The sequence below is a fragment of the Dipodomys spectabilis genome, unplaced genomic scaffold, assembly GCF_019054845.1.
Source record: "Dipodomys spectabilis isolate Male_0828 unplaced genomic scaffold, ASM1905484v1 ptg000424l, whole genome shotgun sequence".
Lineage (NCBI taxonomy): Eukaryota > Metazoa > Chordata > Mammalia > Rodentia > Heteromyidae > Dipodomys > Dipodomys spectabilis.
Genome location: NW_024871101.1, coordinates 247,222 through 274,586, shown reverse-complemented (window position 1 = coordinate 274,586; position 27,365 = coordinate 247,222). Strand labels below are relative to the sequence as shown.

General features: G+C 43.7%; 1 protein-coding gene and 1 long non-coding RNA gene across 2 annotated transcripts in view; one reads left to right on the top strand and one right to left on the bottom strand.

The window, feature by feature from the left end:
* Positions 1–7,969, top strand: part of Magt1 (magnesium transporter 1) — a 28,815-nt gene extending 20,846 nt beyond the window's left edge. Inside the window, exons 8-10 of the mRNA XM_042668251.1 lie at positions 2,761–2,835; positions 4,010–4,100; positions 6,814–7,969. Of these exons, the coding sequence (XP_042524185.1) occupies positions 2,761–2,835; positions 4,010–4,100; positions 6,814–6,829 (182 nt within the window). The 3' untranslated portion in view covers positions 6,830–7,969. The remainder of the gene's footprint in view (positions 1–2,760; positions 2,836–4,009; positions 4,101–6,813) is intronic.
* On the bottom strand, positions 7,034–24,921 carry LOC122097652. The gene is made up of 3 exons (XR_006145558.1): positions 24,910–24,921; positions 18,552–18,562; positions 7,034–7,113 (listed from the first exon to the last, which is right to left on the bottom strand). It is a non-coding gene; the product is annotated as an uncharacterized LOC122097652 (long non-coding RNA).
* Between the last annotated feature and the right edge of the window lie 2,444 nt (positions 24,922–27,365).

Below are 27,365 nucleotides of genomic sequence, written 5' to 3'. Positions count from 1 at the left end.
CAAGGCAAGCGTTCTACCACTGAGCCACCTTCCCAGCCCCTCATAATCTTACTGTTTCAGCCTTACCTCCAGAATGCTGGAATTATGGACCTGCACCACTATGCCTGGCTTCTTTTGTTCTTTCTATTATGTTTGTTCTTTGCAGTGCTACAGATCAAATCCAGAGTATTGTATATGAGTGTCCTACCACTTCATCCTTAGGCCCTAGTATCGTGTTTAAGCTACTAAAACAGTGCTTCAGGGGCTGGAGATAGAGCTTGGTATAAAATAAAGTAACATAAAATTTCTTAGGGCTGGGAAGGTGGCTCAGTGGTAGAGCGCTTGCCTTGCATATAAGAGGCTCTGGGTTCGATTCCTCAGCACCACATTAGCAGAAAAAGCCGTAAGTGGTGCTTTGGATCAAGTGGTAGAGCGCTAGCCTTGAGCTGAAGAGCTGAGGGACAGAGTTCAGGCCCCATGACTGACAAAAAAAAAATTCTGATCTAGACCATTATAAGTGGACCCAAAGGTCCTTAGCAAATGAAAAACTTAAGATAATTTAGATTTTGTCTTAATAAAGTTTGAGATTTGTGTTGTTTGTAATTTAGGCTCCTTAGAAATTACGCTTGTAGCCGGGTGCCAGTGGCTCATTCCTGTAATCCTAGCTACTCAGGAATCTGAGATCAGAGGATCGCTGTTGAAAGCTAGCCTGGGCAGAAAAGTGAGGCTCAATTAATCACTCAAAAACTGGAAATGGCACTGTGGCTCAAGTAGTAGAGTGCTAGCCTTGAACACAATGAGGCTCAGGGACAGTGCTCAGGCCCTGAGTGTAAGCCCCACAACCAACACACCCCCCCCACACACAGAAATTACACTTGTAAATTGAGGGGCTTAAATCCTCCAGGAAAATAAAAATGCAGAAAGGTAGAATGTTTTGTGCTTACTGATGTAATTTCAAACGATTTATGATTTTAGAGAACAGTTTTCTTTACTGCATAGTAAGAAAGCAATAGTTAATTAACAATGCAGGTGTTACCAGGCACTAGTGGCTCAAGCTTGTAATCCTAGCTCAAGAGGCTAAAACCTAGAGGAATGCAGTTGAAAGCCAGTCTGAGCAGAAAAGTACATGAAACTCTGTCTCCAATATAGCAGCTGGAGGCACAGCTCAAGTGGTAGAGTACCAGATATGAGCAAGATCACGAGGCCCTGAGTTCAAGCCCCGGTACTGGCAGAAACAAATATACCAACAAAAATACATGCATATAGTCCATGATCCGAAGACAAGCAGTTTCCAAAATAGAAGTCTTAATCATGAATCTGAGATCCTGGTAAAGAAAACCGGCAGAAATGATCCACCTTTGCTCTAATCAGGACACAAAGAACCTCAGTAAGGAAAAGAAAATCGCTGGAGAAAAGACTTGGCTGAGCAACTGAAAAGCCATGCTGAATAGGCCTCATTCCTAACAAGAGCCTATTGAAGAGAGTGGAACATGGTAACAACCAGGATGAATCATGAGGTTGTAGAGCAAATTATGTATTCAGGGCTTCTTCTGAACACCTAGTTTTGTCTTTCTCTTAATTATACTACCCGCATGCTGTGGTACACAGGGCGCATGCATGTATGCATAATTAATTTGAGGATGTTTTTGCTGCTGTTCGTGTTGCTAAATTGCAGGGTGAATTTCTTATTTCTGCTAGAAAATAATGTATTTATTTGGAACTTGATGCTCCTTATTTTTAACATCCAACCATGCAAATAGGTAGCTGCATTCTATTTTCACAAAGCTCCCATTACTAAGCTCAATAAAAGTAAGGGTTTTTTTGGTGTTAGAATAAGGCAAAATTAAGTAGCTTAGTAGTAATTTGTGCTTGAAAAGTTAGTTGTTACAATTGTGGAGAAAAATTTGAGACATTTCTTTCCTAATACAAGTGAGTTATTCTAATTGGTGTTTCTTTTTCCAGTGTACTTTTGGGAGGGGGTTAAAATGCTGAAAATGGCTATTTAATGTGTATGAGGTTAGGGCAACAATTGAATGTGATTTCAAATTCTGATTACCAAAATCCTTGTCTTTTATCTGTCAACCTATGGTGAGATGTCAGACTAAAGTATCAGTTCTCCTTTGTCCAAATGAAGTCATCTTCTAGTCTTAATTTTTATGTATTTTTTTTTGGGTCCGGTTGTGGTGCCTGAACTCTGGGCCTGGGCCCTGTCCCTTAGCTCTTCAGCTCAAGGCTAGCACTCTACCACTTGAGCCACAGCGCCACTACTGGCTTTTTTTTCTTTTTGCTTATGTGGTGCTGAGGAATTGAACCCAGGGCCTCATGCGTGCAAGGCAAATGCTCTACCACTGAGCCACCTTCCCAGCCCAATTTTTATGTATTTGTACTACATAATTTCCAAACTGTATAGATTACTAGTACGGGTTAGTTTTCTTTCTTTCTTTCTTTCTTTTTTTTTTTTGCTGGTTGTGGGGCCTGAGCTCTGGGCCTGGGCACTGTCCTCAGCTCTTCAGCTCAAGGCCAGTGCTCTACCACTTGAGCCACAGTGCCACTTTCAGCTTTTTCTGCTTATGTGGTGCTGAGGAATAAAACCCAGGGCCTCATGCATGCAAGGCAAGCGCTCTACCACTGAGCTACCTTCCCAGTCCGGGTTAATTTTCTTGAAGCTAAGTGTTGAAGACTAGTATTAATTCATTTAAATTATCTTCAGGAGAAATGGAATACTAAAGTTGGTGTATGCTTTGTGTCTATGTGAATTTCTCCTTAAACATGTTTTCCAAGATGGTGGGGTTACTTTAGGGATGGTGCTTTTATGTGAAGCTGCTACCTCTGACATGGATATTGGGAAGAGAAAGTGTAAGTCATTACCTTATGATAACATAATGATGATGATAATAGTAAACAATGAAAACAGTTCTGCCTTTACTACAGGAAAAAAAAGTAATAGCTGCCCATTTTCCCCCTTAGTTATAGAATAAGCATGCTATTTCACTCTTGTTAGTAGCTGGAATTATAGACCTGAGCTACTGTACCCATCCTTCTAAGACAACTGTTAAGATCTTAAATGAAGTTTGGGAACTGGTGATTTTGTTAATAAGACAGTTTTTGGGTGTTTTGTTTTGTGCCAGTCTTGGGGTTTGAACTCAGGTCCTGGGCACTGTCTCTGAGAATTTTTGCTCAAGGCTAGAGCTCTATCACTTCAGCCAGCTCCACATCTGGCTTTTTGGTGGTTAATTGGAAGGAAAGAGTCTCACGAGGGCTAGGTGGCTTAGTGGTAGAGTACTTGCTTAGAATGCATGTAGCCCTGGTTTCGATTCCTTAGTACCATATAAACAGAAAAAGCCAGAAGTGGTTCTGTGGCTCAAGTGGTAGAGTGCTAGCCTTGAGTAAAAGAAGCTCAGGGACAGTGTCCAGGCCCTGAATTCAAGCCCGAGGACTGGCAAAAAAAAGGGGGGGGGGACTGGGAAGGTGGCTCAGTGGTAGAGTGCTTGCCTTGCATGCATGAGGCCCTCAGTTTGATTCCTCAGCACCACATAAGCAGAAAAAGCTGGAAGTGGGGCTGAGGCTCAAGTGGTAGAGTGCTAGACTACAGCTGAAAAGCTGAGGGACAGCGCCCAGGCCCAGAGTTCAGGCCCCATGACTGACCAGAAAAAAAAAGTCTCTGGCTGGCTTTATACCTTAAAATGCTTTAAAAATCTTAAAAAAAAATACTCAGATCTCAGCCTCCTGAGTAGCGAGGATTATAGGCATGGAGCCATAATTTTTAACAATAAATTCTTGGGTGTGATCCTTTTTAAGGAATACATTATTTCCTGGTGGTGAATTACTCAAGGATATAAATGGAGTTGCTGTTATGTTGTAATGGGGCTGATTTAAAGGAAAAACACTTTCTAGAATATTAAATGGGCAAAGCTTTTGGGAAGTTATCAATACATTGCAACCCTTTTACTCTTTACAAGTATAAACTAATATTTTTGCCCTGGTTGTTTATTCCAACTGCTCATTTTGCCGTCTTTCTGCTTTTCTGCAGTAATGTGCTTAGCTGGCATTGGACTTGTTGTGCTATTCTTCAGTTGGATGCTGTCTATTTTCAGATCTAAGTATCATGGCTATCCATACAGGTATTATTCTTATTTCCATTTACATAATGATTACCTATAAATACAGTGATTAGATTTCATATAGCTTTATAGTATTTCTTTTCTTGCTTTGCTATCAAGCAGTTATGGCTTCTACAGAAAAAAATTTAATTTAGATATGTCAGCTATAACATTTTTAAATCATTTAGAGTATGATCGGCCATTGGTATATATATTGTCTGAGGACAATATGTTTATTTGTAAATTTATTCTGATGTAACCTATTTCAATCTACAAATCTGTACCATAGTGATTAGAACATATTATACCATATCCTACACAGTTTTTTTTCTGTGTACTATATATCTCCTTGAAGAAGGAATATTTTTTTGTGTGTATCAGTTCTGGGTGTTAGACACAGGGCCTGGGTATTCTCCTGTTTTTGTGCTCAAGCCTGGTGCTCTACCACTTGAGCCACAGCTCCATTTCTGGATCTATGAGACTCTTATAGTCTTTCCTGTCCCAGCTGGCTTTGAACCACAATCCTCAGAACTGAGCTTCCTGAGTAGCTAGGATTAGTAAGTGTGAGCCACTAGCACCTGGCTAAGGAATTGTGTGCGTGCGCGCGTGTGCATGTGCATGTGCGCGCACGCGTGCTAGTAATGAGGCTTGAATTCAGGGCCTGGGTACACTATCTCTTAGCTTTTTTTTTTTTGTCAGTCATGGGGCTTGAACCCAGGGCCTAGGCCCTGTTCCTGAGCTCGTCAGCTCAAGGCTTAGTGCTCTAGTCTTTTAAGCCACTGTGTCACTCTGGTTTTCTGGTGGTTAATTGGAGATAAGAGTATTCAATAAACTACTCATTAAAAGCAGCAAGTGGCCCTGTGGCTCTAGTGGAAGAGCAGTAGCCTTGAGCAAAAAGGAGCTCAGGGACAAAGTCCACAGCCAGAGTTCAAGCCCAGGCTCTGCCAAAAAATAAAAAAGAAGCTAGGCGCCTGTGGCTCATGCCTGTAATCCTAGCTACTTAGGAGGCTGAGATCTTAGGATCTCTGCTCAGAGCCAGCCCAGGCAGGAAAGTCCATGAGACTCTTTATCTCCAATAAACCACCAGAAAACCAGAAGTGGCACTGTGGCTCAAGTGGTAGAGCGCTCACCTTGAGCTGAAGAGCTGAGGGACAGCACCCAGGCCCGGAGTTCAAGACCCATGACTGACAAAAAAAATTAAAAAATAAAAAGTAAAAAAAGAATATCCTCTTTTCTTCTCACTGTGTGATGCTTAGAGTGCTGTTTAATTAATCATGTCCAAGTGTAATTATTTGTCTCCTATCCATTGGATTAACTTGTAAATTTATAGATGTATTCTAGTTATGACAAATGAGGGAAACGATGTAACCTATGTTTCTTTGGGTCTAGCTTACTTCGCTTAATGTAAATTTTTCCAGATCTTTCCATTTTCTTACGAATGGGGCAACATCATTCTTTCTGGTGGAAGCATATTATATCTAGCTATATCTATATCTATCTATATATATATATATCACATTTCTTGATCCATTCATCCACTGGGGGGCATCTAGGTTGATTCCATATCTTAGCTATGTTATATATAATGCTGCATTGAATATGGTTGTGCTGGTGGCATCAGTGCAGGCTGGTTTGTAGTCATTTGGGTAAATGTCCAGGAGTGGGACTGCTGGGTCATAGGGAAGCTCTATGTTTAGACTTTTTAGGAACCTCCATACTGCTTTCCAGAGTGGTTGAACAAGTTTACATTCCCACTAACAGTGTAGTAGCATTCCCTTTTTGCCACATTCCCTCCAGCATCTGTTATTAGTTTTCTTGATAATGGCCATGCTAACTGGGATGAGTTGGAATATCAATGTTGTTTTGATTTGCATTTCTTTTTTCTTTCTTTTTTTTTTTGCCAGTCCTGGGGTTAAACTCAGGGCCTGGGCACTGTCCCTGAGCTTCTTTTATTCAAGGCTACTAACACTCTACCACTGGAACCACAGCTCTACTTCTAGCATTTTTAATGGTTAGGAGATGAGTGTCTCATGGGCTTTTTTGCCTGGGCTGGCTTGGAAACAATCCTTAGATCTCAGCCTCCTGTGTAGCTAGTACTATAGGCATGAGTCAATGGCACTCGATGAACTTACTCATTTTAAAATACAAATTTCAAAAATAAAGAAATCTCAGCCAATGCCATTTGGTCATGCATGTAATCCCAGCTACTCAGGAGGCTGAGATCTGAGTATTGCAATTTGAAGCCAGCCTGGGCAGGAAAGTCCGTGAGACTCTATCTCCAGTTAATCCCCAGAAAACTGCAAGTGACACTGGCTCAAGTGGCAGAGCGCTAGGCTTTGAGCTGGAGAGCTCAGGGACAGCACCAGGCCCTGAGTTCAAGCCCCACAACCAACCAAGAGAAAGAAAGAAATTTAAGCCAGACGCTAGAGATGAGCCTTCTAACAGAATTAATTGAATTATTTAATTATTAGATCACTAGGGTTGATTCAGTTATGAATCAGTATTTCTATTCAAGAGACATTTTAACTTGAGGTTATGTGTAGTTTCTTTCTGTCTAATACTAGCTTATCTCTTAATGTTTCTCACTTTGTCATTTATACTCAAATTGTCTGATATATGTGTAACAGATTGTCTGATATACATTAGTCTGTTCAAATCAGCACACTACTTATTTACTAGAGGTATATTTCTTTTCCTTCAGAGACTAATAATTTGATAAATACTTTTGTTTCAGCTTTCTGATGAGTTAAAAGGATCTTAGAGCCACATAGACACTGTGCTAATGGAAACTGAACAAGAACCGTATGTTTGGAAGAAGAATGCAACCTGTGTGTTTTGTATTACCTCTTTTTTTCAGTGATTTCAATAGTTAAATCATTTAACCAAAGAAGATGTGTAGTGCCTTAACAAGCAACTTTTTTTGGTCAAAATCATGAAGTATTTGAAATGATTCTCTTCTTAACCTTCCCTTCCCAGTGAACTTGGGGAACATTTTCTTTTGTAGAATTAAATACATTATACAGTTTTGAAGTTACTACTTCATTGTAATTAGAACAAAGCTCAAAATGACTTGAGTGAGCTTTTGCTCATCTGCTTTCCTCCTATCAAAGGTGAGAAATGACAGTTCTTACCCAGTCTTCATGCAGATTGTGTTAGAGATAACTGCACAGGAATCTGCTGGTTAGTTTTCCATCTTTGCATCTGTGTGCAAACATGACAAATCTTTCCTTTGGAGCCAAGAAACTACATGTATTCGGTGGTCTTCGGAAAATGAAACATTCTTCAGAGTACAGGTCTTGTCTTTATTAAGATTAGTTAGCTACCCTTATGCATGTTTTCTACTAAAATACAGCTAGCTGTCTATGTTTCTTCACACCTGCAGACCCAAAGCAGTATCTCAGTAGACCATTAGGATTCTGCATGACTGCCATGTTAACTCCTTGTCTTTGAAAATATTTCACATTCACTCTATCGCCTTAGTTTCCTTTTATTTAAAGTTGCCATCTCTACTAATAATGTAGTTTAATGCTTAATATCACCATCACTTACAAATGGTCTCTCAAATGTCTGTGAAAGGTAGAGATTGTCACTTATTTTATTTTTACCTAACAAAATATAAGAAAAAAGAAAAGAAAATCATGAAACACTGAGTATTGGCTGTATATAGAGGTGGGATGTTTATTGAAAGCTTTTCTGGGTTTTGCTATCATTTTAGGCTTTATTCTCCATCTAAAGTTATAGATAAAGCCTGCACAGTGTCCTTTCCTGTCCCAGCTACTTGGGTGACTGAGGGAAGAGAGCATTTCCTTGAGTCCAGGAATTTGAGCCAAGCCTAGAAACATAGTAAGACCCCATCTCAGAAAGGAAAAAAATCATGCAGAGAAAGCAAAAATATGAAGGAAATTATGTTTCAGTTTTGTGTTTTTTTCTGACAGTGGAAATAACCATTCAAATCAAATTTCTGTGTAGAGCCAGGCACCTGTGGCTTATTCTCAAGGCAGAGATCAAGGTTCAAAGCCAACCTGGGCAGAAAACTCCATGAGACACTTATCTTGAATTAACCAGCAAAAAGCTGGAAGTAGAGTTTGGTTCAAGTGCTAGCCTTGAGCACAGAAGCTAAGGAACAGCATCCAGGCTGTGAGTTCAAGCTCCAGTACCAGCACCAAAAACATGTACACACAGCCGGGAGCTGGTGGCTCATGCCTGTAATCTAGCAACTCAGGAGGCTGAGATCTGAGGATCACGATTCAAAGCCAGCCCAGGGAGGAAAGTCCGTGAGACTCTTATCTCTAATAAACCACCAGAAAACCAGAAGTGGTGCTGTGGCTCAAGTAGTAGAGCACTAGCTTTGAGCTGAATTGCTGAGGGACAGTGCCCAGGCCCAGAGTTCAAGCCCCATGACTGACAAGGAAAAAAATGTACACACACACATACAATTCTGTGTGGAATATCCATCCATGGTTTCATTATTCATGTAATTAGAGCCTCCCACATAGTTATGAAGAGTAACCTGAAATGCCACTGTTGGGAAAGTGGGAGGGCTGATGTGTAGCTCATGGTAGAGGGCTTGCCTAGTATGAGTGAGGCCCTGGGTTTAATCCCCAACACCTCAAAAAGAAAAAGTATGAGAATTATAATTGTGAAAAAATAATCTTAAAGGTATTACATTAAAAACATACTGTGAGCCAGACACCTGTAGCTCATGCCTATAATTCTAGCTTCTCAGGAAACAGATCTGAGAATTGCTGTTTGAAGCAAAGACAGGAAAGTCAATCAGCCTTTTACCTTTAAATAACCACCAAAAAGCCGAAAGTGGAGCCTGAAGTGGTAGAGCACTTGCCTTGAGCACAAAAAGCTCAGGGATAGCAACCAGACTCGGGTTCAAGTTCCAGAACCTGCACAAAAACATAAGAAACACATACTGTGACTGTCTCTTGCTATTTACCATTAAACAATCCTCATATGGTAGGAGTGTCTTATGCAAGAGAGCTTTGTGGATGGAGTGGAGATAACTATATGTGGGATTCTGTAGTCGATTTGGTGGAAAGTGGGGGATACAGTTGGCCTTTTGCTCTTAAATAGAGCCATCTTCCACCTTTGTCAGTTATTCTCCTGTAATGAGGTGGTTCTCAATTTCTCATGTGCGATTCTCGTACTTGTCTCAGGCTATATTTATTTGTGCTGTTATTATTATGAGACCTGTATTAAGATGCCCTGATTGTTGGGTCCCAAGGAACATTACTACCTTGCAGTCTGTATAGCTCAGCTATTTGCCATGGTTACTGAATGAATGACAGGGTTTCTGTGTTTGTTTTGTCTCCCCTTCAAAGAGCACATTTTCTTCTGTAAGGAGAAGGGCAGCATTTTGGATGAGTCTGTACAAAAGCAGATGAACTACACTTAAAAAAAGGTGTTACTTTTGTGGAAAATTGAAAATTGGCTTTTATCTGAAGTGCCTTAAGTAGATTCTTAATTTCCTTTTTCTAGTAATGATACATTATAGTGGCAAAGATAACCAAATGTCTGGCTGTGTTCTTTTTGACTCTGTCAATAAACTTTACAACCTAATTTCTGACAGTTTTCTGTTTATTTGTCTGTCTTGGTTTGGGGTTTGTTTTGTTGTTGTTTTTCTGGTCATGGGGCTTAAACTCAGGGTCTGGGCACTATCCTGGAGTTCTTTTTGCTCAAGGCTAGTGCTCTACCACTTTGAGCCACTGTTCTACTTTCAGTTTCTGGTGGTTAATTGGAGAGAAGTGTCTCATGGGGATATTTCCTGCCCAGACTGTCTGGCTTCAAACCATGTTCCTCAGATCTTAGCCTCCTGAGTAGCTAGGATTACAGGTGTGAGCCACCACTGCCCATCTGTTCTTTTGTTTTGTTTGAGATTGGGACTTAATGTTTAGTCCAGGCAGGCCTCAAACACTATATACTCCAGGTTGGCCTTGAAATCATAATCTTCCTGCCTCAGCCTCCTGAGTGGTAGGATTTCTAGATATCTGACACCATGCCCTGCTTAAATTTGGAGTTTTTGATTATGTGTCTAATGAGAGATCTTTTAAATACTAAAGGACAGCTGGGTGCTGGTGGCTTACACCTGTAATCCTAGCTACTCAAGAGGCTGGGATCTGAGGATCACAGTTCAAAGCCAGCCTGGGCAGGAAAGTCCGTGAGACTCATCTCCAATCAACAACCAGAAAACCAGAAGTGGTGCTGTCTTCCATGGTAGAGCGCTCACACTGAGCTGAAGAGCTAAGGGACAGTTCCCAGGCCTAGAGTTCAAGCCCCATGACCGACAAAAAAATACTAAAGGAAAACCAGGTACTGCTGGCTCACACCTATAATCTTAGCTACTCTGAAGCCTGAGATCTGAAGATTATGCTTTGAAGCCAGCCCAGGCAGGAAAAAAATCCCCATGAGACTCTTATCTCCCAATTAACCACCAAAAAAGCTAGAAGTAAAACTATGGCTCAAGTGGTAGAGTGCTAGCCATGAGCAAAAACTACTCAGGTACAGTGCCCAGGCCCTTATTTCAAGCCCCAGGACTATCATGAAAGAAACAAAAAAGAAGAGAGGGAAGAAAGGAAGAAGAGAAAGAGCTAAGTGAGTGCACAAAGCCCTGAGTTTAAGACACCATGCCAGTGCACTCTAAGAAATTATAGCAACATCAAATGCCTTACAGTCCTAATGACAGTGCTTTTTGTTGTAGGTCATGGGGCTTGAATTCTGTGCACTGTCCCTGAGCTCTTCAGCTCAAGGCTAATGCTGTTATCACTTGAGCCACAGCACCACTTCTGGATTTTTCTGAGTATGTGGTACTGAGGAATCAAACCCAGGGCTTCATGCATGCTAGGCAAGCACTCTACCACTAAGTCACATTCCCAGCCCAAAATTAAAGCCGTTTTTTCTTTTTGGTGGTACTGGGGTTTGAACTCAGGGCCTTATGCTAGGATCCTAGTCAAGCACTTTACCAGTTGAGCCACACCTTTAACCTCATGATGCTATATCTCAAGTGGTAGTGTGTTAACCTTGAGAACAAAATCTCAAGAGTCAGCACCCAGGCCCTGAGTTCAAGCTCCAGGATCAGCACACGCGCGCACGCACATTGAGCCTTTTTTTTTTTTTTTTTGTCAGTTGTGGGGCCTGAACTCGGCCTGGGCACTGTCCTTCAGCTCTTCAGCTCAAGGCTAGCGCTCTAGCACTTGAGCCACAGTGCTACTTCCGGCCTTTTCTGCTTATGTGGTGCTGAGGAATTGAACCCAAGACCTCATGCATGCATGGCAAGTACTCTACCACTGAGCCACCTTCCCAGCCCACATTGAGCCTTTTTGCTCAAGGCTAGCACTCTGCCACTTGAGCCACAGCTCCACTTCTGCCTTTTTGACATTTAATTGGAGGTGAGTCTCTCATTGGCCAGGTGCTGATGGTTCAAGCCTGTAATCCTAGCTACTCAAGAAGTTGAGATCTGAGAATCACAGTTCAAAGCCATCCCAGACAGAAAAGTCCCCATGCGACTCTTATCTCCTTTTAACCACCAGAAGTGGTGGTGTGGGTCAAAGTGGTAGAGCACTAGCCTTGCGTAAAAGAGTTCAGGGCCAGTACCCAGGCCCAGAGTTCTTGCCTCAGGACCAACAAAAAAAAAAGTCTCTCATTTATCTGCATGAATGTCTTTGAACCTCAGATCCCAGCCTCCAGAGTTGGGAGGATTGCAGATATGAGTCATCAGTGCCTGGAGATAAATTTAAAATTTGAATGGGTATAATCTGTGATAGGCAGGTTTAATGTTAAGTCAAATCAATCAAAAAGGCTGTTCTGTAGGCAAGATTTCTGAAGAAGATGTAAAATGCTGTTGGAGGCATTACAACTACAAATAATTTCTTTTTGTGTTTGTGGTACTGGTGTTTAAACCCAGGGCCCTGTGCTTACTAGGAAGCACTGTATCACTTGAACCACACCTCCTGCCCCAAATCATTTCTTAGTATACATTGGAATCCTTTTTAGAAAAGATTTGCTTAGCTGGGAAGGTGGCTTAGTGGTAGAGTGCTTGCCTTGCATACAGGAGGCCCTGGGTTCAATTCCTCAGCACCACATAATCAGAAAAAGCCAGAAGTGGAGCTGTGGCTCAAGTGGTAGAGTGCTAGCCGTGAGCTGAAGAGCTGAGGGACAGCACCCAGGCTGCGTTCAGGCCCCAGACTGGCCAAAAAAAAAAAAGATTCCTTTACAATCAATATACTGAATATCTGTAATTTTAATGGCCTCTGTCCAGTGCTGAGCAAGGATGAGATAAACACTCAAACTATATGCTCAACATTATTGAAATTCAAAGCTGAAGAACTTTAGGTACCATGCAAATTAGTCTCTTCATTTTGACCGGTGATAAAAACCTGCCCTAGAAAAGTGAAGTCATTTGCCGAAGGTTATTCCAAGGAAATGCCTGTAGATTTCCCATTTGGCTGAAAATTCTCTCTGGATTCCTTTTCACTTGTAGGCACAAATTATACTGTCTGGCAAGTTGGAAACCATGGTCCACCTTGAGTGGTTCCAGACATCTAGATTGATGGAAGAAAACAGAGCAAGGGAAGAGGTAGTACTGTTCAAAAAGAAATGTACTCATTACCTGACTTATGTAACTGTAACCCTTCTCAACTTTACAATAACAATTTTAAAAAGTCTTAATGAGAGCTATTTACCTAGGGAGGCTGAGATTGGCTCAGAATTCCTAAGGAGGGAGGGTATTTGTGTTTTTGGTAGGGGGAGTTTGTAGTGGGTATTTGTTTTTTGGTTTTTTTTGCCAGTCCTGAACTCAGGGCCTGGGCACTGTCCCTGAGCCTCTTTGTGTTCAAGGCTAGTGCTCTACCACTTGAGCCACAGCCCTGCTTTCAGCTTTTTTTTTTTCTTTTTTTTTTTGGTTTGGTCGTGAGGCCTGAACTCTGGGCCTGGGCGCTGTCCCTCAGCTCTTCAGCTCCAGGCGAGCGCTCTACCACTTGAGCCACAGTGCCACTTCCGGTTTTTTTCTTTTTGCTTATGTGGTGCTGAGGAATCGAACCCAGGGCCTCAGGCATGCAAGGCAAGTGCTCTACCACTGAGCCACCTTCCCAGCCCCTGCTTTCAGCTTTTTGGAGTAGTTTATTGGAAATAAGAGTCTCACGGGGTCTTTTCTGCCTGGCTTCCAATCCTGATCCTCAGATCTCAACTTCCTGAGTAACTAGGATTACAGGTGTGAGCCACCAGCCCTCAGTTGTTATTGTTTTTGAGATAGGGTTTCAATTCATTGCCCAAAACTGGCCTCAAACTGATAGTGATCATCTAGTCTCAGCCTTATCAAGGCTTGTATTAGAGGTGTGCACCACACCTGGTAGGAAGTCATTTGTTTTTGAGTCAATATATACTTGTAACAAGGCATTTCATTGTGATTTCACCATATGTGCACACAGAGCACTTTGAACAAATACACCTAGGAGAAGAGCTTTGATCAGCCCCTTTTAAACTGTGAATGTGGAATTTAGGTGAGGAGACACTTTTATTTAGAAGGGAAGCTAGAACAATGATCTAGAAATTACATTTCCTGCCCTGACTGCCTTTGAACCATGGTCCTCAAATCTCAGCCTCTTGAGCAACTAGGATTACAGGCATGAGCCAACAACACCTGGCAATTTCAAAGGCTTCACTACTGGTCAGTTATTTTTCCAAATTGTTCCAATTAAGTTCCCCACTTGGCTAATGTTGGGATCTGCATAATGCGGTGTTTTTGTTTTTTGCAAGGGTGAGGGGAGGCTGGAACTTCACCAAGATCGCACCCAGCCAGCTATGGAGTATTTGGTCCATAGTTTAACCTTTTGTGTGCCATTCAGAGATGAGTATACCACAATGAATTATTTATTTAAGGTTTCCTTATGAAGGTATACATTTCCTTAGCTCCCTTTAGGGCAAGAAGCCAATAAGCATTTGTGTACCATCCTGTGTATGCCATAGGACCAATCTGTACCCTGTGAGGTTTTATTTTATTAAGGTGATGTACAGAGGGATTACCATTTCTTGAGTCTGGTAATAAGTACATTTGTTTTTGTGCAGTGTCACCCCTTCGCTTGCTCTCTCCCAGTTTTCCCCTCCTGTCCCATGCACGAGTTGTATAGTTCATTTTCAACATAGTGTCTAATGAGTACCATTGCCACACTTATTCACCCTTTCTCCCTCCATTTCTTTTTTTTTTGGGTCTGGTCGTGGGGCCTGAACTCGGCCTGGGCGCTGTCCCTCAGCTCTTCAGCTCAAGGCTAGCGCTCTACCACTTGAGCCACAGTGCCACTTCCGGCTTTTTTCTTTTTGCTTATGTGGTGCTGAGGAATCGAACCCAGGGCCTCATGCATGCAAGGCAAGCGCTCTACCACTGAGCCACCTTCCCAGCCCCGCTGTCCCTCCATTTCTGTGCCCCTGTTGTCTCCCCAAAAGACAGATCAGCAAACAGGCAAGACAAAAGGAACAAGAAACAAAGAAAAAAAACCCCAAAACAAACACAATGCCCTCTTGACCAACAGCAGCAGCAGCAGCAAAAAAAAAAAAAAAGCACCCTTCCATTCCTGGAATTCATTTTGATAAATATTATTTTAAATGTTCCGAGGCATTGTGCCTTTGGGTTCCTCCCCTGAGCATCCTCCTGTGTGTGCCTGTGGATTTTTTTTAACTTTTTATTTTTTTGTGCCAGTTCTGTGGCTTGAACTCAGGTCCTTGTCACTGTCCCTGAGCTTCTGTGCTCAAGGCTAGACGCTAGGACTCTACCATGTTGATTCATATCTTGCCTTTGCTAATTAATTGGAGATAAGAATCTCACAGAGTAGCTGGGAATGTGGCTTAGTGACAGAGTGTTTGCCTAGCATACATGAAGCCCTGGGTTCAATTCCTCAGTACCACAGAAACAGAAAAAGCTGAAAGTAGCACTATGGCTCAAATGGTAGAGTGCTAACCTTGAGCAAAAGAAACTCAGGGACAGTGCCTAGGCCCTGAGTTCAAGCCCCAGGACTGGCAAAAAAAAAATTAAAAAGACTCAGATTTTCCTGCCTGGGCTGGCTTTGAGCCATAATTCTCAGATCTCAGCCTCCTGGGTAGCTAGGATTACAGGAGTGAGTTGTACCATAAATCAGGCATTGAGTACAACTAGGTTTTCTTTTGTGTGTTTGTTCTGTTTTTTTTTTTTTTTGGATGGTCATGGGGCTTGAACTTTGGGCCAAGGCGTTGTCCCTTAGCTCTTCAGCTCTTCAGCCTAAGGCAGGTGCTCTACCACTTGAGCCACAGCGCCACTTCCAGTTTTCTGATGGTTAATTAGGTAGGAATCTCAGAAAGCTGGGCTCCGGTGGCTCACGCCTGTAATCCTAGCTACTGAGGAGGTGAGATCTGAGGATCATGGTTCAAAGCCAGCCCCGGCAGGAAAGTCCCGGAGACTCTTATCTCCAATAAACCACTAGAAAACCAGAAGTGGCGCTGTGGCTCAAGCGGTGGAGTGCTCACCCTGAGCTGAAGAGCTGAGAGACAACGCCTAGGCCCAGAGTTCAAGCCCCACGACCGATTCCCCCCCAAAAAAGTCTCACGGACTTTCCTGCCCGTGGTTGGCTTTGAATGCCATCCTTAGATCTCAGCCGCCTGAGCAGTGAGGATTACAGGCATGAGCCACCAGTGCCAGACCTGAGAGATAACATTCTTTCACTAGAATCACAGTACCACTTCAGGTAATTTTGGTTGTTAATTGGAGATAACAGTCTCACAGACTTTTCTACCTAGTCTTTGAACTGTGATCTTTATCCCAAACTTTTTTTTTTTGGTTGGTCGTGGGGCTTGGATTCTGGGTTGGGCGCTGTCCCTCAGCTCTTCAGCTCAAGGCTAGCGCTCTAGCACTTTAGCCACACTGCCACTTCTATGAGTACAATTGTTTTTGGACAATGTTATCCATTCCTTTGCTTTCCCCCGGTTTTTCCCTCTCCCCCCTGCCCACAAGTTGTTAAAGTTCATTTTCCAGGTAGTGTCTGCTGAATACCATAAGTGCATTTGTTTACCCTTCCTCTCTCCATTTCTGTACCCACTGCTTTACTTCCCGTGTGTGTGTGTGTGTGTGTGTGTGTGTGTGTATGTGTGTGTGTGTGTGTGTGTGTGTGTGCGCGCGCACGCGCGCGCGCTACTCCTGGAGTTTGAACTCAGGGCCTAGATGTTGAGCCTGATCTTTTTGCTCAAGGGTAGCGCCACTTGAGCCACAGCTGCACTTTTGGCTTTTTGCTGATTGAATATAAGTCATGGACTTTCCTAATAGAGCTAGCCTCGAATCGTGATCCTCAGATCTCAGCCTCCTGAGTAGCTAGGATTACAAGCATGAGCCACCAGTAGTAGGTTCCTGAGGGTTTTAATGTGACATTCAATTTAAACAGCTCACCTTTCCTAATAGTGGTGAGGGCTTATATTTGGGTCAGGAATTTTGTAGCCTTACAAAGGCAATGTATTTAACATTTGTCCAATGCTAGGTGGCACCCTTTTTATGCCAATGAATACAATAGAGCCACAGTTAAAGCCACATACAGAATGAATGCCCACCAATATCCTAAAAGACCTTAAAAGGGTTGTAAGTTTTATTCTGGAATGCAGGGAAACTCTGGATCTTATTAATTATAGTATCAGACCCATTTGTGTCTTCCCCCGCCAGACAACATCCAAGACTTTGACAGAACATCCAGATCCCTGAACTTGTGGATCATTGACAGCCCACTCCCTTTGTTCCAGGGCTGATAGAAGTGACATAGAGATGCTGGGAGCTGGTGGTTCAATCCTGTAATCCTTAGGAGGTTAAGATCTGAGGAACTTGGTTCCAAGCCAGTCTGGGCAGGAAAATCCTAGAGACTCTTATCTCTAATTAACCACCCAAAACCCGGAAGTGGCACTGTGTGGCTCAAAGTGGTAGAGTACTTGCCTTGAGCTGAAGAGTTGCTCAGGGACTGTGCCCAGGCCCAGGGAGAAGCCCAATGACCAACCAAAAAAAAAAAAAAGCAAAGATATTAGCTAAATCTGTTACATAATGGCATTGTCCTAAATGTGGAGTCCATTATCCAATATGTCCTTGGGAGCGGGCACAGTGGTGAGCAGCAGCAGTATGACTTTGTTTAGTTCCCTATGTCATATGTCATGTTTCATTTGGCTTTTGTACTGGCCACACAGGACAATTGTATGAGCTATGCACTGGACGAATCAAATATGTCATTTCCTACTCTGAAATTATTTCCATGATTTCATCATATCCTCCAGGCAATCCATAGTGACTCATATATATATATATATATATATATATATATATATATATATATATATATATATATGGATGATGTGGAAGGCCCTTTGTCACAGATATTTTTGTTGTGGATTTGGGTTTTTTTTTGCCAGTACTAGGGCTTGAACTTGGGGCCTAGGTACCGTCCCTGAGCTTCTTTGCTTGAGCCACAGTGCCCCTTCTAGCTTTTTCTGTTTATGTGGTACTGAGGATTCGAACCCAGGGCTTCATGTAAGGGAGGCAAGCACTCTACCACTAAGTCACATTCCCAGCCCCCCCAATATATATTTTGATACAGGAAATCATAAAATTAATAGGACCAGTGCACCAAATGCCCAGTTTCCAATGTCATGTGTGTCTTCATAACATATATGGACCATATCCAGCCATTGCTACAGTTTCTGGAACTTCGTAGTATTGCCACATAAAGGTATGTGTTCTGCCCCAGTATTTACCAGAGCAAGAACATTTCATATATATTTCGTATATTGTGGAGAGGAAAGCAATACACACACACACACAGAGTCCTATACAAGGCCATAAATTATGTATTCTCCTGCCCTCCTAATATGCAGGCCATCTCATCAGTTCTTTTTTTTTTTTTTTTTTTTGGGTCCGGTCGTGGGGCCTGAATTCTGGGCCTGGGTGCTGTTCCTCAGTTCTTCAGCTCAAGGCTAGAGCTCTACCACTTGAGCCACAGCGCCACTTCCGGCTTTTTTTCTTTTTGCTTATGTGGTGCTGAGGAATCGAACCCAGGGCCTCAGGCATGCAAGGCAAGCGCTCTACCACTGAGCCATCTTCCCAGCCCCCTCACCAACTCTTTATTTCTTTATTTCTGAGATCCTCAGATCTCAGCCTTTTGAGTGGCTAAGGTTACACTGGTGCCCAGCTTTCATGTCTTTTTTTTTTTTTTTTTGTCAGTTGTGGGGCTTGAACTCTGGGCCTGTGCGCTGTCCATGCACTCTTCAGCTCAAGGCGAGCGCTCTACCTCGTGAGCCACAGTGCCACTTCTAGTGGTTTATTGGAGATCAATCTCACGGACTTTTCTGCTCAGACTGGGTTTGAACTGTGATCCTCAGATCTCAGCCTCCTGAGTAGCTAGGATTACAGGCGTGAGCCACCGGCGCCCAGCTCATCAGTCTTTTTTTTTTTTAATACAACTTATAAAGTTACTGAACAGCTTTTTTGTCTTCCCCCTGGATGGCCCCTCTTTTTTGTGTTCCAGTCACAGGGCTTGAGCTCAGCCTGGGCAGTGTCCCTGGGTTTCTTTTCCTCAAAGTTACTGTTCTTTTTTTTTATCTTCCGCCAGTTGTGGGGCTTGAACTCTGGGCCTGGGCGCTGTCCCTCAGCTCTTGAGATCAAGAATAGCGCTGATCACTTGAGTCACAGTGCCACTTTTGGTTTTTTCTTTTTTTGGGGGGGGTCCGGTTGTGGGGCCTGAACTCTGGGCCTGGGCGCTGTCCCTCAGCTCTTCAGCTCAAGGCTACCACTCTACCACTTGAGCCACAGCGCCAGTTCCGGCTTTTTTTCTTTTTGCTTATGTGGTGCTGAGGAATCGAACCCAGGGCCTCATGCATGCAAGGCAAGCGTTCTACCACTGAGCCACCTTCCCAGCCCACTTTTGGTTTTTTCTGTTTAGGTGGTGCTGAGGATTGAACCCAGGGCTTCATGCATACGAGGCAAGCACTCTACTACTGAGCCACCTTCCCAGCCCTCAAAGTTAGTGTTCTACCACTTGAGCCACAGCTCCACTTCTGGCTTTTTGGTGGTTGATTGGAAATACGTCTCATAGACTTTCCTGCCTTGGCTGGCTGCAAACAGATCCTCAGATCTCAGCCTCCTGAGTAGCTAGGATTACAGGCAAGAGCCACCAGTGCCTGTCAAAAAACCAAACAAAAAAAAAACACACACCATATTTTTGTTCCAAAGAAAGGTCTTTCTACCAGAGAAAGGTCTTTCTACCATGAAAATAGGATAGCTGAAGCCAGGCGCCGGTGGCTCATGCCTGTAATCCTAGCTACTCAGGAGGCCGAGACCTAAGGATCGCGGTTCAAAGCCAGCCCGGGGAAGGAAAGTCCGTGAGACTCTTATCTCCAATAAACCACCAGAAAACTGGAAGTGGCGCTGTAGCTCAAGTGGTAGAGTGCTCGCCTTGAGCTGAAGAGCTGAGGGACAGGGCTCAGGCCCAGAGTTCAAGCCCCACAACAGACAGAACAAAACAGAAGAGAGGATAGCTGTTGATTGCCTGTCTATGTCAGCTGTGGTCACTAGATGTCCCCACATCATTAGGTGGGATACTTTTTATGGGTCCCCATAGCAGCTTGCTGTTTGTGTCCTGATTGGCTTTTATTTCTTCACCTCATTGTTTTTATGTTTTGTTAGCTTTTTTTTTTTTTTTTTTTTTTGCCGGTCCTGGGGCCTGAACTCTGGGCCTGGGCGCTGTCCCTCAGCTCTTCAGCTCAAGGCTAGCGCTCTACCACTTGAGCCACAGCGCCACTTCCGGCTTTTTTCTTTTTGCTTATGTGGTGCTGAGGAATCGAACCCAGGGCCTCATGCATGTGAGGCAAGCACTCTACCACTGAGCCACCTTCCCAGCCCTGTTAGCATTTTATATTTCATCTTTTATTAACTTCCAAAAATATTCTAACTTATCAGGAAGTAGAGGAAGAATGTGCTGACCTCCATGTGTTCATTCCTCACACTGGTGCCCATTCTTGGACTTGAACTCAGGGGCCTAGGCATAGTTCCTGAGCTTCTGTGCTCAAGAGTAGCACTCTACCACTTGCACCACAGCTCCACTTCCGGCGGTTTTTTTGTGTGTGTGTGATAAACTGAAGAGTCTCAAAGACTTCCTGCTTGGGCTGGCTTTGAACCACGATCTTAAGATCTCAGCCTTCTAAGTAGATAGGATTACGGGCATGAGCTATTTTTTTTTCTTCAATTACATTAGGTACTCTAAGGCATTTTGAGGGTTGTGCAGTGTGACAAAGGCATTGTGGTTGCCCAGAGTTCAGGCCCCACAACCAACAACAACAAAAAAAAAAAACCCGAAAAAAAAAAAAGCCATGTGCTGGTGGCTCAGGCTTGTCACCTTAGCTACTGAGGAGGCTAAGGTCTGACTCAGAGTCACCCTAGGCAGATAGATTGGAGAGACTCTTATTTCCATTAATCATCAAAATACTGGAAGGGGAGGTGTGGCTCATGAGGTAGAAAGCCAGTGGAAAGAGCTAAGTGAGGGCCCCCTGAGTTCAAGCCCCAGTACTGACACATACATTAAAAAAAAACAAAAACAAAAAAAAACAACCAACCACCTGCAGATGGGAATATGGCTTAGTAGTAGAGAGCTTGCCTAGCATACATGAAGTCCTGGTTTCGATTCCTCAGTACCACATAAACAGAAAAAGCCCAAAGTGGCGCTGTGGCTCACATGGTAGAGCACTAACTAGCCTTGAGCAAAAGAAGCTCAGGGACAGTTAGGCAGCCCTGAGTTCAAGCACCAGGACTGGCCAAAAAAAAAAAAAAAACCCAAAAAACAAAAACCAAAAAACCCCTAAAATATTGATTAGAGAAAAACAAAACAAAATAATTCTCGGGTGCCAAACCATACACATCACAAATGCCAAGGCTTTAATGCTTTATCTTTTCTGTGCATCTTGCAAATAAGAGGCAGCAGGATGACTCAGGACTCCTGGTGGTGGATGGCAATATTGAGGATGTTGAGAGACCACTTAGGCTCATTTGGTATGAGTTTAAGGACTCTCAGCTAAACCCTTTACCTGTAGCACAAGTGATGATTAGTGTATTCCAATGCATGCTTTGGAAATAATGACTCCCAGCTGGGGAAAACTTATTAGCATAACTATGTATTGGCTCCTTCCAGTATCCAGGCTCAGAAAGGATCTATTCAGTCAGAACTTACCAGCTATTAATACCTAATTATGGCTCTGTGGCCAAAAAGTATAGCTACAGAATGTAGGGTCTCAACTTCTTTTTATATTCTTCAGATAAAATGAATGAAATGCGTTCTCCTTTCCCACCCCATCCCTCAAACACCACTCCAATGTAACTTCCAGGAAACTTCACTGACTTCCCAATATGGATTCTATATTTTTATTCTGTTTAGGACAATTTTTTTTTTTGGTTATGGAGCTTGAACTCTGGGCCTGGGTGCTGTCCCTCAGCTCTTCAGCTCAAGGCGAGTGCTCTGCCACTTGAGCCACAGTGCCACTTCTGGTTTTCTGGTGGTTTATTGGACATAAGAATTTCACGGGGGCTGGGAAGGTGGCTCAGTGATAGAGTGCTTGCCTTGCATGCCTGAGGCCCTGGATTCGATTCCTCAACACCACATAAGCAAAAAGAAAAAAGCTGGAACTGGTGCTGTGGCTCAAGTGGTAGAGTGCTAGCCTTGAGCTGAAGAGCTGAGGGACAGCACCCAGCCCAGGCCCAGAGTTCAGGACCCATGACTGGACAAAAAAAAAAAAAAAAGAGCTTCACCAACTTTCCTGCCTGTGCTGGCTTTGAACCACGATCCTCAGATCTCAGCCTCCTGAGTAGCTAGGATTACAGGCGTGAGGCACCAGTGCCCGGCTAGGACAATTCTTTTTTTTTTTTTTTTGGTCGGTCGTGGGGGCTTGAACTCTGGGCCTGGGCGCTGTCCCTCAGCTCTTCAGCTCAAGGCGAGCGCTCTACCACTTGAGCTACAGCGCCACTTCCGGTTTTCTGGTGGTTTATTGGAGATAGGAGTCTCACGGTCTCTCTCTCCTGCCCGGGCTGGCTTTGAACCGCGATCCTCAGATCTCAGCCTCCTGAGTAGCAAGGATTACAGGCGTGAGCCACCAGCGCCCGGCTAGGACAATTCTTTTACTTCGCTTTCTTTTTCTTTTCCAGTCCTGGGGCTTGAATTTAGGGCCTGGGCGCTGTCCCTGAGCTTCTTTTGCTCAAGGTTAGCATTCTACCACTGGAGCCACAGCACCACTTCTGGATTTTTCTGTTTAAGTTGTACTTAGAAATCAAACCCAGAGGGGCTGGGAAGATTGCTCAGTGGTAGAGTGCTTGCCTTGCGTGCATGAGGCCCTGGGTTCAATTCCTCAGCACCACATAAGCAGAAAAAGCTGGAAGTGGCGCTGTGGCTCAAGTTGTAGGTAGAGCGCTAGCCTTGAACTGAAGAGCTGAGGGACAGTGTCCAGGCCCAGAGCTCAGGCCCCACTACTGACCAAAAAAAAAAAAAGAAATCGAACACAGGGCTTCATGCCTGCTCCTTTCCCAGCCCAGGATTATTTTTATTTTTCTACTCTCTCCCTCTGCCTTCCCCCTCTCTCTCCCTCCCTTCCTCCCTTTCTCCTTCCCTCACTTTTTTTTTCGGGGGGGTCCGGTTGTGGAGCCTGAACTCTGGGCCTTGGCACTGTCCTTCAGCTCTTCAGCTCAAGCCTAGCACTCTACCACTTGAGCCACAATGCCACTTCCTGCCTTTTCTGCTTATGTGGTGCTGAGGAATTGGACCCAGGGCCTCATGCATGCGAGGCAAGCACTCTACCACTAAGCCACCTTCCCAGCCCTTGGAATTGGTTTTGATTGAAAAAAAAATTTTTTTTTTTGGTCATGGAACTTGAACTCTGGGCCTGGGTGCTGTCCCTCAGCTCTTCAGCTCAAGGCTAGTGCTCTACCATTTGAGTCACAGTGCCACTTTCGGTTTTCTGATGGTTTATTGGAGATGAGTCTCATCGACTTTCCTGCCTGGGCTGGCTTTGAACCATGATCCTCAAATTGCAGCCTCCTGAGTACCTAGGATTACAGGTGTGAGCCACTGGCGCCTGGCTTTTGATTGAATTTTTTTTTGTTTGTTTTTTTTTTTGGGTCCGGTCCTGGGGCCTGAACTCTGGGCCTGGGCGCTGTCCCTCAGCTCTTCAGCTCAAGGCTAGCACTACCACTTGAGCCACAGCGCCACTTCCGGCTTTTTTCTTTTTTGCTTATGTGGTGCTGAGGAATCGAACCCAGGGCCTCATGCATGCAAGGCAAGCGCTCTACCACTGAGCCACCTTCCCAGCCCTGATTGAATTTTTTAAAAATCAGGTTTGAGATTTGAACTCAGGGCTTGTGCACTGTCCCTGAACTCTTTTGCTCAAAGCCAGCACTCTACCACTTTGAGCCACAATGCCACTAAGGAATTTTTTTTTTTTTTGCCAGTCCTGAGGCTTCAAGTCAGGGCCAGGCCACAGTCTCTGAGCTTCTTTTACTCAAGGCTAGCATTCTAACATTTGAATCACAGTGCCATTTCTGTTTTTTTTCGGCTTATGTGGTATTGAGGAATCCAACCAGGGCTTAGTGTATGCTAGGCAAGCACTCTACCACTAAGCCATATTCCCAGCCCCTAGGAAGTAGTTTTAATAAGCAGCTGTTTATTTATTTATTGCCAGTCCACGGGCTTAAACTCAGGGCCTGGGTACATTCTCTGAGCTGCTTTTGCTCAAGCCTAGTACTCTACCACTTGAGCCATAGCTCCACTTCTGGCCGTTTCTGTTTATGTGGTGCTGAGGAATTGAACCCAGGGCCTTATGCATGCGAGGCAAGCATTCTACCTCTGAGCCACCTTCCCAGCCCTCCTTACCTTTTTTAATCAGAATTTTCTTCCTTAATCTTTCTACTTGGAAAGACTCCAAGCTAGAAGCACAAATAGCTATCAGTCCTGATTTCTGACTCTGCCTCTTGAAGTGTAAGAGCTTTTGAAGACAAGTAGATGACTATGACAACAGTATCTCAGGAATTTGGAAAACACCAGTGTTTTGGTGGTAAGACAAATAAACACCAAAATACCAGTGTTATCATTTTACTTTGGGATCAAATATACAGAAGTCAAACAACTTAGCAAAGAAAGGAAAATTGGGGCTAGGAAGGTGGCTCAGTGATAGAGCGCTTGCCTTGCATGCATGAGACCCTGGGTTCGATTCCTCAGCACCACATAAGCAGGAAAAAAAAGCCGGAAGTGGCGCTGTGGCTCAAGTGGTAGAAGCGCTAGCCTTGAGTTGAAGAGCTGAGGGACAGCGCCCAGGCCCAGAGTTCAAGCCCCACGACCGACAAATATAAAAGATAAAAAAAAAAAAACAAGAATATGTAAGTTGAAAGATAGACCTTGTTTATAGTTTAAATTCCAGTATTTGTTTGTTGGTTGGTTAGTCATGGGGCTTGAACTCTGGGCCTGGGCACTGTCCCTCAACTCTTCAGCTCAATGCTAGTGCTCTACCACTTGAGCCACAGCTCCACTTCTGGCTTTTTCTATTTATGTGGTGCTGAGGAATCAAACCCAGGGCCTCATGCATGCCAAGCAAACACTCTACCACGGAGCCACCTTCCAAGCCCTAAAATCCAGTATTGTAAGGCTATGAATTCTCATAACAATTCTAGTCAAAAGCCCAGAAAACTTTTGCATATGTGTGAAGATTGCAATGCTGATTTTTCAATTTTATATGGAAATGTAAGGGACCAAAAATAGCCAAACAAAAATGTCAGAATAAGGAGTTCCAAGGGACTGTCCCTGAATACAAACACTGTAAAACTGAGCAAACACTGTCAGAATCAGGGAGTTGGTAGATTATGCCTATAATTCTACTTTTCAGTAGAAAAGTAGAAAAGATCTTGATACCCTTATCTACCCATAGCTGGGGAAAATGGTGCATGTATATCTACATGAAATGCTGAGATTGAGAGGACTACAGTTCTAAGCTAACACGGGGTAGAATAGTCCATGAGACTTCTTTTCCAAGGAGAGAAGCTGGATGCAGTGGCACATCATTGTGATCCCAGCTAGAAGAGGAATCCTAAAAGTAGCAGATTGTAGGCCATGCATGTCCAGGCAGGAAGGGAGACCCTCTTTAAAAATTACCCAGGGGGCTGGGCACCAGTGGCTCATGCCTGTAATCCTAGCTACTCAGAAGGCTGAGATCTGAGGATCACCATTCAAAGCCAGCCTGGGCAGGAAAGTCCATGAAACTCTTATCTCCAATAAGCTACCAGAAAACCGGAAGTGGTGCTGTGGCTCAAGTGGTAGAGTACTCGCCTTGAGCTGAAGAGCTGAGGGACAGTGCCCAGCCCAGAGTTCAAGCCCCATAACCGACAAAAAAAAAAAAAGAAAGAAAGAAAAAAAGAAAATTACCCAGGGAATCGGAGTGCCAGTATCTCATACCTGTAATCCTAGCTACACAGGAGGTTGAGATCTGAGGACCGCAGTTCAAAGCCAGACTGGGCAGGAACATCTGTGAGACTCTTATCTCCAATTAACCACCAGAAAACTGGAAGTGGCGCTGTGGCTCAAGTGGTAGAGCACTCACCTTGAGCTGAAGAGCTCAGGGACAGTGCCCAGGCCCAGAGTTCAAGCTCCATGACCCCCCCCCCCCCCACACACGCATACACATTACCCAGGGAAATCAGGTCTGGAAGTATGCAGCAGTATTATACCAGCCTGCCAGGTGTAAGACCTTGAGTTCAAATCCCAGTATTTAAAAAAAAATGTGACTGGGCTATGGGGTTAGCTAAATGGTCAAGTACTTGCCTGGCATCTCAAAGATGGCCATTTGCATACCCAGGATAGAGACCTGGTTGTAAAGAGCAGTGCAGACCCTGTTTACATTGTGTTTATCTGTGTCTATGTACCTGGGAATTTTCTGAAAGAATGATACAGGAGGCAGAACAGCAGCCATGCACATGGTTTTCCTTGCAAACATTGGAAGGTAAATAAACAAGCTGTTGTTGCTTGGGACAAAACATTGCACTAGAGAGCCATGTGCTGGTAGCTCACACCTGTACTCTTCACTATGTGGGAGGCTAAGATTGAGAATACCATGGTTCAAGACCAGCCTGGAGAGAAGCTCACCACTATAGACTCCTTCTCAATGGACACCTGGATTGCTGTCTGGAGCGTGCTATTCTAGGTTTCCTAAAGTAGACAAATCAGGCCTGGGGTCACATTCAGGGAAGAAAAGAGACTATCTAATCTTAAAAGTAAACCAATAGAGCTGGGAGCTAGTGGATCATGGTTATAATCCTAGCAATTTGGGGGGGCTGAGATCTGAGGATTGAGGTTCATAGCCAGCCCAGGCAGCAAACTCCCTGAGACTCTTATCTCCAATTAATCACCAAAAAGCCAAAAGTGTAACTGTAGCTAAAGTGGTAGAGTGTTAGCCTTGAGCACAAAAGCTCAGGGCTAGTGCGCAGGCCCTGAGTTCAAGCCCCAGAACCAAAACCAAAAATCCCTGTAATCCTGCTACTTGGGAAGCTAAGACGAGGATCAAAAGTTTGAAGCCAACCCAAGTAGGAAAGTTGGTGAGCCTCTTATCTCCATTTAAGCACCAAAAAGCTGGAAGTGGAGCTGTGGATTAAGTGGTAGAATGTTAACCTTGAGCATAAAAGCTTAGGGCCAGGCCCTGAATTCAAGTCCCAGGACTGGCACCAAAAAGCAAAACAACTGCCCCCCCTAAAAAAATACAAATAACTCAATGAGTCTTTTGACAATCCCTGCCCACCAAAAGAAAAAAAATAACCAGTGGCAAAAAGGGCTGAAGACATGGCTTAAGTGGTTTAGCACCTGCCTAGCAAGTACAAGGCCTTGAGTTCAGTCTCCTAGTACTCCTGTAAACAAAAGAAAAGCAAACAAAGTAAAATGAAGGCTCATATACCTAGGGCAGTCTGTGTCTCCATAAAGGTTTGCAAGGTCCTTCAATTTTCACCTCTAGTCTATCTTTAACTTCAATGCCAAACATAGGCAGGGAAAAGTTGTAACTGCAAAGGTTTTTGTAGTTATTAAGGGAGAATCTCCCTATGTTTAAAGAAATATCTGTCCAATCTCTAGCTGACCACTAAACTAATGGAAGAAGACTTCAGTGTCTGCATATAACAGAATACAGTCATTTCAAAAAGGAAAGTTAAGAAGTATCAAGATGCATTATACTTATAAACTGACATGTTGAATTGAAACTCCCTTGTAGAAATATTTTTTTTTAAGT